At 39.7% G+C, this 12,236-nt stretch overlaps 2 protein-coding genes across 3 annotated transcripts in view; one reads left to right on the forward strand and one right to left on the reverse strand.

The window, feature by feature from the left end:
• Window positions 1–12,236, reverse strand: part of LOC310744073 (uncharacterized protein) — a gene marked incomplete at both ends in the record, with an annotated part of 69,229 nt that overhangs the window by 38,591 nt on the left and 18,402 nt on the right. The gene's annotated exons all lie outside the window — the stretch shown is intronic.
• The window catches only part of ZDHHC17 (zDHHC palmitoyltransferase 17), a 47,277-nt gene that overhangs the window by 3,897 nt on the left and 31,144 nt on the right, over window positions 1–12,236 (forward strand). For both annotated transcript variants that reach the window (XM_083573359.1, XM_083573360.1), the window contains exons 2-4: window positions 7,214–7,317; window positions 9,955–10,077; window positions 11,864–11,941. In XM_083573359.1, coding sequence (XP_083429485.1) covers window positions 7,214–7,317; window positions 9,955–10,077; window positions 11,864–11,941 — 305 coding nt within the window. The remainder of the gene's footprint in view (window positions 1–7,213; window positions 7,318–9,954; window positions 10,078–11,863; window positions 11,942–12,236) is intronic.

The following is a 12,236-nucleotide window of genomic DNA, read 5'->3' on the forward strand; positions in this document are numbered from 1 at the left end:
GAGATGGAGCATATGGTCTGTAGACACAGAGATGGTGTGAGACTGCCAAGTAAATGGAACTGTGAGTAGAGGTTTTAATGGAAGGAGTGGGTCTCAGCTGATATCAGCATAACACTTTTTATTAACCTGCAGGCGGTACGTGACCATGATTGACTGTAGTAGCACTTGTGTCAGTAGTAACTGACACGAAATAAATGCACACATTCTTAAATGCAGAATTAAAACGTAAGTTTGGACATTTTTAAACACCCTAAAAAGTGTAAAATTGAGTGACTCTTACTTTTGGGTCGGTAACATGGAAGCCCTAACTCTGTGCTGTTGATGAATGGTGATTAGCTAGAATGTAAAAGTCTCACACCATTAATTAATTCTTGACATTAAACATCAGAAGAGCCTTGAGTGTGCAGGTGTATTTTTAGGGAATACAGAAATATCCTTAGCATTTTGTGCTTATTGGAGCTCCATAAATAAGTAATTCTATAGGAAGTGGGCAGCTATGGCGGACACTAAAGGTAAAGGGACCCCTGACCATTAGGTCCAGTTGTGACCGACTCTCATCTCGCTTTATTGGCCGAGGGAGCCGGCGTACAGCTTCTGGGTCATGTGGCCAGCATGACTAAGCCGCTTCTGGCGAACCAGAGCAGCACACGGAAATGCTGTTTACCTTCCCGCCGGAGCGGTACCTATTTATCTACTTGCACTTTGACGTGCTTTTGAACTGCTAGGTTGGCAGGAGCAGGGACCGAGCAACGGGAGCTCACCCCGTCGCGGGGATTCGAACCACCGACCTTCTGATCAGCAAGTCCTAGGCTCTGAGGTTTAACCCACAGCGCCACCCGCATCCCTTGATGGCGGACACTAGTTGTCACTAAACAAGATTGTGGCACAACAAAGAGGGCCTCTGAAATCCATATACCCCTCGGTGTTTTTGGGTGTGCGTGGAGTATACTCCTACTATCTCCTTTGCAAATGGGCTCCATCACCTAGCGCCCCCCCCCCAGCCAGGTCACCTGTGGTCTGAAACGGCTAGGATTTTGCTGAGCTCAGCGTTAAGTCTTAAAGGGTTTACAACTTGCACAAGAACAAAGAAACATGGCAGCAGTACCGCCAAGCGGCTGCCTTGTGGCAACCCACAACTGCTACCAAAGGCGTCTGGGTTCCACTTCTAGCAACAGCTCCTGTGGAAGTGCTGAATATGGGGAAGACATCCCTCACCATCCAGGTTTCCCCAAGTCTGACCCTGGGCACAGTAGGATGCTCCACCAAGTAACCTCACTGCAGTATCCTGCACCAACTGGAGCTTCCAAACCAACCTCAAAGGGAACTTTGCATTGAGGGCATTATAGTAATCCAGTCTAGAAGTTACCAATGCATAGGTCACAGAAGCCAGGCTGTCCTGGTCCAAGACTTGGAGCATTTGATATATCAGCCAATCCAGTAGAAGGCACTCCTAGTCACCATAGCCACCTGGACTCCTATGAACAAAGAAGAGTCACAGTGTACTCTCAAATGGCATATATAGTCCTTTGCAGGAAGCGCAACTCCATCTAAAATAGGTTGGTTTCATCACCCAACTCCTGGATTGGAATCCACCCACCCATAGTCTTGCCAGGATCCAGTCCATTTCTGCATCTGGACCCTGGTTTAGGCCTCACCTGAGATACGACGGAACACATTAGCACATATAATATTCATACTGTTTTGTTATACAAACAACTTCAAACATGGTTCATGAGATAGTAAGTAGTCTTGATAAATACCAGTATTTATTTAACAAATGTGACTAAGATCCTCTGTCTAAACTTGGTAGCTCCAGCCCATGTCTGTAGTGTAAGAACTATCCCTGCAAGGTACTGTTTAATTCCGTTAAGAGTTACTGTGCCTCATCTCTAGTGTATATTTTCTGAAGCAGAAATTATTAAGAGTTGGCTTGTAAGACATTCATTAGCCTATGTGCACAAAACATTGGTGCATGCCATAAAGTTTTTCAGTGGTCTCCTTTCCATTGTTCCCTGCTGGACAGTTGCTTTTATGTCAAAATAGGCTGCACTGATTTAAAGAAAATGTGACGAATGCTAGAATAGCAGTCAGGTTTTCTATTGCAACGAAAACAACAGAGGGTTGGATCCAAAACTGTTCCTGTGTGTTGAACTAGAAAAGTGAAACTAAAACCCAAATAGGTTTTTCCATGTGTGCAGGCTGCTGCTCAAGTGGAATCAAAAGAATTGCTGGATAATTTACCTGCATGAATGTACCAGGAACTCTTTGTGTGCAAATGGCTGTGAAACAGCACTAGCAGCTGTTCTAATTCTTCACATAGCTCTTTGTGTTTAACACAGGGTTTCCTGTGGCATATTAAAGACTGTCTGATACTGCTTGTAATTTTGTGTGGTGTATGTAGAGATGGAAGAACCCTGCTCTTTTATCCACGTGTCTCTTCCATGTCCCTCAACTTCCTTTTCTAGTTGTGTAGCTGCTTCATAACTTTCCCCGCTTTCCAACCTCACTGCCTCCCATTTCTGAAGACCTACAGTAGAGACTGGGATGGTTCTGGTGGGGCAATGGAATAGGACAACGTTTCTCAAACTTGGATCTCCACTCCACTTGTAGTTGGGTCTCCACTCCACTCTCCCTGACCACTGGTCTTACTAGCTAGGCATGATGGGAGTTGTAGTTCAACAGTAGCTAAAGACTCAAGTTTGAGAATGGTAATAATACACTACATAGTTGAGCACATGTAAATCTTACTGAAATCAACAGGATTTAAGCATGCTTAACTGTAGATTCTATTATACCCAGGTTTTTTTTTGTAAAGTCTTTGTTACATTTACCCCATTTAAATTTATGCTACATGAACAAATGCTATTCTTAGAAATTTAACTAAATCCATATGCTGTTAAAGAGGTGTTCTCAGTAAACAAATGTTTGAAGATGTTATGTAAGTATAGAAGAACACTTTGACAAGAATACTTGACCCTTTTAATACTTCTTAAAAAAACATAGATTGACACAGCAGATTCTATGGACTGGTGAAGTCAATAGAGGAAAATCTCCCATTGATTTTAATGCATGTGTATTTCAGCTTGAATGAGTAAAATTTAACTAATCTGAATGGTCCATTAAAAAAAAAAAGTGACAGCTTATTCCATGCCAGCTGTGCATGAAATCACATGATCTTTCTGACCTCCAAATGCAGTGTTTGGATTAAAAGCTCTGGTCATGCATCTGTCCATCCCTTTGTTATGTAAAAACAGCATAAGCACATTGGAGAATGCAGGATTAATCAGTTAGTTAAATGACTGATTCTTGCTGAATAAAATTCCCCCGTTGTTTTCTGTTAGTTTATGAGAACTATTTTTGAATATTTTTGAAAAAATGTGATTTGTTGGTGCTGTTTGCTTTCATAAATTGTTTTAAACATTGTGCTTCTTGTTTCTGCAGTTAGCGATTTAGTTTTTATATTTATAATGGCACACACTTTCTCCTGCAGAAAAAACAGCCTAAGGATCTCTAGCATATTCTCTTCTCTATGCAAAGCTAGCACTCACAGAATATCAGTCTGAAGTCCTTTTGCCCATGTTACACGCATGTAGTCAGTTATTTTTTAATAGCATATTCCATCTTTCAAAATAATTGGCCAAGTTTGTAAACTAATAAATAACTGAAACCAAACTGAAAACAATTGTTAGTTAAACAAAGATAATTGGTAGCAAGAGTAATAATTTGTGCACAACCACAGCAAAGCATTGGAGTACATTGTTCGAGTCAGTATAATGGGTTTGGGATATAAGAAGCTGCCTTATACCAAGTCAGACCACTGGTCCATCGGACAGAAATATTTCCCCAACCTTACATGGAGATTCTAGGTCACGGATTAAACCTGAGACCTTTTGCTTGCAAAGCATGTGATTGGCCACTGAACTGTAGCCAATTGGGTTACATCCATTGTGGCTTTGCACTAGTGGAAATTGCTTATGCAGTGCATGCCATCCAGTTTTCACTGATCTCTGCCTCCACTGCCACCACTGGCCACATCTACTGCACCTTTCTCTACTGTATTCCATATTGTTGAAGAGTGTGTCTCAGTTTTTATGAAAAGCTTTTTTCTGGTGCAGCGTAGTCTGGTGCAGCGTAGGGGAATTGGGGGGAAAACAGATGCCCTGACTTGCCCAAGCTGAAGTGCTTTCTAGTGGTGACCTTATTTGTATCTCACCCAATAACCAAATAGGCCTCAGTACATTTCTAATAGAACATTGACTAACAATAACCCCCCCCCCAAATAAATAATTATAATTAAAAGTCTTTGAAAGTCTTAACGCAGGCTTCCTCGGCCCTCCAAATGTTTTGAGACTACAATTCCCATCATCCCTGACAACTGGTCCTGCTAGCTAGGGATCATGGGAGTTGTAGGCCAAAAACATCTGGAGGGCCGAGGTTGAGCAAGCCTGTCTTAACATTAACTTTGTAAGCTAAAACAAAACTCTTAACTACTGGCTTTGTTCAAATGTCACATTAAACTGTAGTTGTGTTAAAAAAGAAGTTTGTGGATTTTACTAAATACGCAAGAAATTATTATTCGAGCAAAACAAGCCACAATCTTTGAATCAGATGTAATGCTAAGCCAAAAATTGTGGTTTGTTTGTCATGCTAGTGAGGAGGAGCAAAGCAGGTGAAATCAGCGCGTTCCTAATAAATGATTAACTTTATTTCATAATGACATGCAAACTGAGCCACTGTTTCCTGCTTGCAGTCTGGCTGACTTTTCCACATATTTGCATGCAACTACCTTCCATTTTGATTGATGTACATATCAGTTTTGATTCCACCTCACTCTTTTTGGACTATGGGAAGATACAGTCATACCTTGGTTGACAAATGCCTTAGCAGTTAAACGTTTTGGCTCCTGAACTCCACAAACCCAGAAGTGAGTGTTCCGGTTTGCAAACATTCTTTTGGAAGCCGAATGTCCGGTGGGGCTTCTGCGGCTTCCAATCAGAAGCCGTGCCTTGGAAATCGAATGTTTTGGAAGTCAAATGGACTTCCGGAACAGATTCCGTTCAGCTTCCAAGGTACGACTACAAGAAGGCAGAGGGTGCTTGCATGCTTAGCAGCTTCCTAGCAGTAGCTGGCCAGGGCAAGCCTTTCCTTCCTCTTCTTTCCACTTCTACTCCAACACGCATTGATGGTGACTGTGAGAGCTCCTCAGCTCAGTGTGCTCTGTACTCTTTCCCGACTTTGTTGGAAGAGTTTGGGATGTGCTAGTTATGGTAGCTCTTCTCTGGGCATCTGATGCACTGGAAGAGGAGGATGAGTTTACATACACAGCTGCTATACTGTTAGAAAGGTAGTAGCCACAACTCTGCCTAGTGGCGCCTCATCTTTAATAGACTGAATGCAATAATATATTGATTAGTGTCACTTTTTGTGGTCACCAGCAAGGGAAAGAAGATCTTGGAATTATAGTAGATTGAGTTATTCTTGGTGCTCTGGATAGAAAAATAAAAGCAATGATGCAGTGTTTTTCCATTTCCTTAGGAGGTGCAATCAAGATGTTCCTTTAGTACTTGCAATATACTGTCTGCTGTACATTTTGCAGCTTCTCCCAACTGAATTTGAATATTTGTTACTAGACATTAGATGGATTTCTTTTCCTGAAGGATTGGTTATCATCTATAATTGGGTTTGAAATGAAGAGATTCTTGCCAAATAATTCAACTGCCAGGCACCCTTCTAAATTATCCAGCAGCAGAAGCTGGGTTATCTTACTGAAGCATGCATATAAGGGAAGCAGTGGCTCGTACTAAATCTCCATTATATGTAGGGATTGGCCCATTTTACTGTTCACAACTTTCCCTAAATTAGGGGTGGTTAATAGAATGCTGTAGAATCTTTTCCATCAGTCCATTTTGTGAATTCATCACTGGCATTGGTTGTGGTTTCCAAATTTGATGAAGGGTTCCATTACGTAGAAAGCTTGGAAGTTTGGAAAGCTTTGGCACAAGGCAAAAGATGAAGCTATTCTGTGTCTGCTGTGTAACGTGTATTTCCTTCCTCCTAATAGTAGGTGTTTTAAACTAGTTATCAATTATTTCAAGCAAACCAAAATGGTTTCCTAAAATGTACATTGAAAAATTAAAGCTAGTTGTGTTGGTCCATGAGAATAAATTCCAAAATCTAGAGTTAGACAGTATCTTTATTAGGACAAACTGAAAAGTCACACACATGTGACAAGCTTTTAACTTGCCATACTCCCTGCTTTGTGTGACATCTAGCCTGATGGAAGAGTTCACAGAGAACTTGAAAACTTGCCATACTTTTGTGACATTTCCCAACTGTGGATTTTTTTGATTTCCCGCCCCCTAGAGGCTAGTGCATCTGTTAAATCTAAATCCATTTTCTGTTAAATGTCAACACTTGCAGGTTGTTCATATATACCTTATTTACTCTCTCGTAATTAGCACAGGTTGCTATTTAGAAACAAATGCTTTAAATAGTATAAACTGCACTGAAATCAACCTAGAATTGTTGAAATAATTCTTTTTAAATCAGGGGTTGTCTGGGGCCCACTAGAGGTGGCTGAAAATTGCTGATGCCCACCAGTCACAAAATGGTGGTTCAGTGACACAGCCAGTCTCAACGTAACGGCAGATAGAAGCAGAATGTGGCATAATCAGTTGAGAATTACTGGCACCATTTTGTACTGATATCTAATCTATCTTTGGATATTGCTTTGTCATAGTGTTTTCCTCATGGCAAGGAGTTCCATAGCTCAGCTTTTCTCCATTCAGTAAAAAGGGGATAGAGAAAGAGAAGAATCCCAAATCAGTTGGAGGGGTGTGGTGGTCTGTTATACTGCTAGAGAAGCCTCAGGAGTGTGATTTAAAGAAGATTGGGAAACTCACATAAAGAACCACCTTGTTTAGGAACCCAAGTATTAGGAATAACACCTATATAATTAGCTGAAGAAACACTTTATGTTTTACCAGTTTTGTTCTAAAACAAAGTCTTTTTCTTGCTTAACTTCCCCAAGTCTCCAAGTGCCAGACTTTAAATAACTATAAATTAGCCTGTAGTTAAGAGGGGGTTCGCTGCAACCACTCTGGGGAAACAGCATGCTGGAATGGGTGGACCAATTGCCTGATGCAGCAGAGCTTTTCTTCTGTTTTAGAAATCTTAAAATGAATCTAATAGTGTAATGAACTTCTTTTTGTAGGAAATCAAGCCCCAAGCACATTATACCCATGGATACAGTGAATCTCTTGGGCGCAAAAGTCACATTGATGATTATAGCACATGGGATATCGTCAAAGCTACACAGTAAGTGGGTTTATTTGACAGCTTGTCTATTTTGGCACCATGTGGAAAACAATCCTCTGAAAGTGTCTGCATAAAGATTTTGAGGAACGGAACAGCAATTTTGGACTGGTACTTCTTGAAAAGTCTGTGGAGGAAAGAATGCGTATGCAAACACACTTCAGTCTTGTTTGTCTGTAGCTTCAGTTTAAGAATCCAATAATGTGAGTGTTAAAATAATTAGAATAAGAGCATCACAGAGTATATTTGCCCAGTTACATTTCACCAGTCCTCTGTTCGCCAGCCCTACTACCCTCTTCCTGCCAGCTACTTAACACTGCAAAGACAGCAGCCATTACTACAATATATGCTTTTGCCCTGTTACTCTCCTAATGCTGCAGCTGTTGCTACCAACTGTTAAAGTGTGAAAGTAGGAAGATGGGAGGGTGGGTGTCCAATCCTGGTATCCACTGAAATGTGGACATGTTTAAGGGGCTGTGTTCAGTGTAGGAGAGACTAACCCAGCACAAGTGGAAACAAAGGAAGAGCAAACAGTCACTTGTGCATTGTGGAGTTTTGAGAGGACATTTACTGAGACCTTTTGCAGACATAGGAAGTATTGGCAGACACACTGGTGCTTGTAGGTGATGCATTGGTGACCCCTGCACTACACCATGGAAACAGTACACCTTGATTGATGTAGCTATTTTTCTGCCTTCTCTCATTTCTCAGATGTGATTATACTTAACTTGAATCATATCTCTTCATTCAAGCAGGTACCTATGCAGAGAGCCACCAACAGCAGTTTTAATAATGGAAGTGCCAAGAGAAGAGGAATTTGTATTTAATCTCTTCTATATTTCCCCCCTCTTCACAGTCTAGTGTTAAGATTTACTTAATAGAATCACGGTCATGCAGAGTATGCATTGTTCTTCCCATAGCTGTAATACTAGAATAAAGGTGTTTGTCTTACAAATGTGATAACTTAGAGAGCAAAATGAGATAAAATTGAAGATGAATTATCTCCCTTCTGTTCCCAAGATCCAGTTAAGGTTGTAAGTTAAACTGGATAACAGCTGGAAGAAGATTTCATGCAAATATAAATGGTGATGATAGTGTTTTACCTTAAGATATTAGTAAAAGCTGTTTTATACTTAAGAGAAATGTGGAAGTGAGCACCATCTAATGTTTTGCCTAAAAATAGCAACAATGTTTTAATATCTGAACACTAATTTTCTTTTCTGCTGTCCCTGAACAAGCTAAGATTGTGCATTTAGTTAATAATAAAGCCCAAAATTAATGGTTTATAGTAGATTGAAGGTTTATGTTACTTTTGCTTTAGTTATGCAAAGTAAACCTCAATTTTGCATTTGTATGTGTAAAAGTAAACCTGAAAACCATTTTGTCTAAACTGCGGAAGTACAGTGGTACCTCAGGTTACAGACGCTTCAGGTTACAGATGCTTCAGGTTACAGACTCCGCTAACCCAGAAATAGTACCTTGGGTTAAGAACTTTGCTTCAGGATGAGAACAGAAATCGTGCGGCAGCAGCGGGAGGCCTCATTAGCTAAAGTGGTGCTTCAGGTTAAGAACAGTTTCAGGTTAAGTACAGACCTCCGGAACGAGTTAAGTACTTAACCCGAGGTACCACTGTAGTATGGAGTCTTACAAGACACTGTAATAAGTTAGAATACTTAAAATGTGGTACAGTAAGCCTGCAGCTTGCATGCATTTAACTTGTGCACATTCAACATTATCTGAGTGGCAAAAAAAGAAGAAAAGAAAAAGGGTGGGGTTTGGGGGAAAATGACTTTGGCAATCCCACCTGCCATTGAATCAAATGGGTTTTGACAATACACAATTTTGGCATAACTGCCACGTAAGTTGCAGATCTACTGTATATTCAGCTGAAGAGCCTTTTTTCTTTTCATTCTATGGAGTACTGATGCTTTTGCTGTTGTGAACTCCTGTATTTGGGAATTACATGCACTGCACTTTAACATAGTTGCAGTGGAATACGTTTATGTGTTCAGATATTTATGTCTCTCTTTCTGTACATACACACATTTATAGAAAAACGTACTTGAAGAGCAGAAATGTAGTTGAGGGTAATTAAGCATGGGTGATATCCAATGTTTGTCCTACTTGGAGTAGAACTATTGAAATCAATGGGCAGGTGAATTTTCACTTATTTCAGTAGGCTTACTCCAGGTATGACTTAATTAGATCTTGCTCCATTTGCTTAAGTATTTAGAAACAGTAAAATGCAAGGCTTGCAACAGTATCATAAAGTATACATTCTTACTGTGATTAATCTAATATGACCAACAAATTTGGCCTCACCTTGGTTTCAGTACTGAAAATGTATTCAGTTTTTATTGAAGTAATTGATTGTGAAGGGCAAGCACAACTTGACATCTGGGACCTTGGAAGTATGTGAAGGATAGATTGTGAATAAACTACAGTTCGCATCAAGGAACATCTGAGGAAGGAAAATAAAGTAACTGAGCTCCGTGGGGACACACTGGTATTTTTTATAGATTGTGTCCTGTTTTTAAAATCACAGACGCAGTATATATAAAATAAGATATTAGGATTCAAATCTGCTTTGTCTTTATTTGTCGAAAATATCTGATTATCATAATGGAATCTTTTGTCTAGGTATGGAATTTATGAACGTTGTCGAGAGTTGGTGGAAGCAGGCTACGATGTACGGCAACCAGATAAAGAAAATGTTACACTTCTTCACTGGGCTGCAATCAACAATAGATTAGATTTAGTGAAGTAAGTAGTACTCTGCTAACAAAATGAATTCATCATTAGAAGCATACATCAATAAAACCCTGCTATATTAGAATAAATGAGTGCATCAAAGCAAAGTAATTTAAATAGCTATTACTTTTTATACTGCATGGTTTTGTGTCACTCCCCAAAGCTTCATTCTACCAACTTCTGCAGGTATAAGAGTTTGACCCTTCTTGGCCACATTGGTTCCTTCAAGGTTGCATTACTACAATGCACTTTTATGTGGAGCTTGCCTTGTGGCTGATCTGGAAACTGCAGTTAGTGCAGAACGCTGCATCGTGATTACTGATGGGAATGAGATTCTGTCAACATATTATACATGTGCTCAAAGATTTGCACTGGCTGCCAGTTTGTTTCTGGTCCAAATTCAAGGTTTTACTAATTGTATATAAAGGCCATAACAACTTAGGGCCAGTTTACTTCAAGAATCACATTGCCTACACATGCCTAGTTGACTGCTTATATCTGCAGAACTTGCACTTTTACAAGTGCCACATAGTATTTGTTCTGCATTTGCAAGGAGTCGCTGTTTTAGTGTAGCAGTACATGTCCTTTGCAACTCCTTGCCTATTGATTTTAACTGTGTGGTAATGATAATTATTTCATGTATATTGTTTTTAAATAGTTTTGAAGGTGTTAGGTGTGTTTTAACTACAATTTTATGATGCATACTGCTCTGATTAATAGCTTATATATATTTCCAAATAAATAAATATAGATGATACCAAAAATGAAGTCAACATTACTTATGGCTTTTGGTTGTCATTTTTTTAACAGTATATTTCAATTTTCCTGTGCAGTGATGTTCCATTACATGTGTTAACTGATCTGAAAAGGATCTGCTGTTAGGCAGGTCATCAGAGAATCACAGGAACACTGCTTAGTGCGGAGCGGAGGCGGACCATCAACAGGCTTCTTATTCAGCCTCCTAATAGCTATGGATTTCACTAGAACTGTAGATATCAGTTTGCTCATATTGATGAGCTCTATAGAAATGCAACTTCTGAGATTTTATTCATAAGATTATATATATTCTGTGAACAATAACAAAAAACCTCAAGAAAGCAGAATAGGGAGACCATTTTTTTAAAAATAAGATAAATGTAGAAAAACCATCAAATGAAAAACATTGCTTTTAAGGCCCCGAAAAATAGAAAGGTGTTGTTTTGTCACTGAAGAGATAGATGCATAGGCATCAGGCAAGCATTCTTGGGGGAGAAATTCCATAAATGGTGTGTCACAACTGAAAATATCCTTTCTCCAGTCATCATCCACCTCATCAGTGAGGGGCACTCAAAAGAAAGCATTGCAGATGACCTCAGTGTACAAGGAGGTTGATGTTGGACACTGGCTTTACACTGCCCGTAAGACTTCTGAGGATGCGCCTTGAGTTGTGATGTTTTCAATTGCAGTGTTTACTCTCTACAGTGGATATGGACTTGTGTGTGGTGTGATTTTCTTTCCTCAGTCAAAAAGTAATGCTGACAGCATGGATACTCTCCCATGTCAAAACTTTTTTCATTAGTTAATTGCTGTATATTAAAATAAATGATAATTATAAATATGTTATTTAAACTCTAGTCACTAAAAGTACCTGGTTTCTCCTTAATCTTAAGCCACTGTTATAAAGGAGAACATAATTACTGGGCAAGCTGTGAAATTATATTCATTTCCATAGTTGCTCTTAATGTGTTACACCTCTTTATACCCATGTCTTTAATTACTATCTTGCATTACTACATTTGCACCTGTTTTATGACTGCAGGTACTACATATCAAAAGGTGCTATTGTTGACCAGCTAGGAGGGGACCTGAACTCCACACCACTTCACTGGGCAACAAGGTGGGGAAGATTTCAGCGTTTTTCTCTTCTGTTTTGTCAGAGGAAATTTGTTGATTATTAATCACTGCATCTCAGAGAGGACATTGAAGAGCTGGAAATGATGCAGCCAATGCAACCAAAATTATCAAGGGGCTGGAGAAATGTCCTCATGTAGAAAGGTTACAAGTTTGGGGTTTCTTAGTTGGGGGGGAGGTAAGGGGTAGGGGCAGGCATGATATGTGCAAATAAAATTATGCAGGGTATGGAGAAAATGGATATGAAGATGTTTTTCTGTCCTGTCATCATGCTAGAATCT

The sequence above is a fragment of the Podarcis filfolensis genome, assembly GCF_964270895.1.
Source record: "Podarcis filfolensis genome assembly, chromosome: 10".
In the NCBI taxonomy this organism is placed as follows: domain Eukaryota; kingdom Metazoa; phylum Chordata; class Lepidosauria; order Squamata; family Lacertidae; genus Podarcis; species Podarcis filfolensis.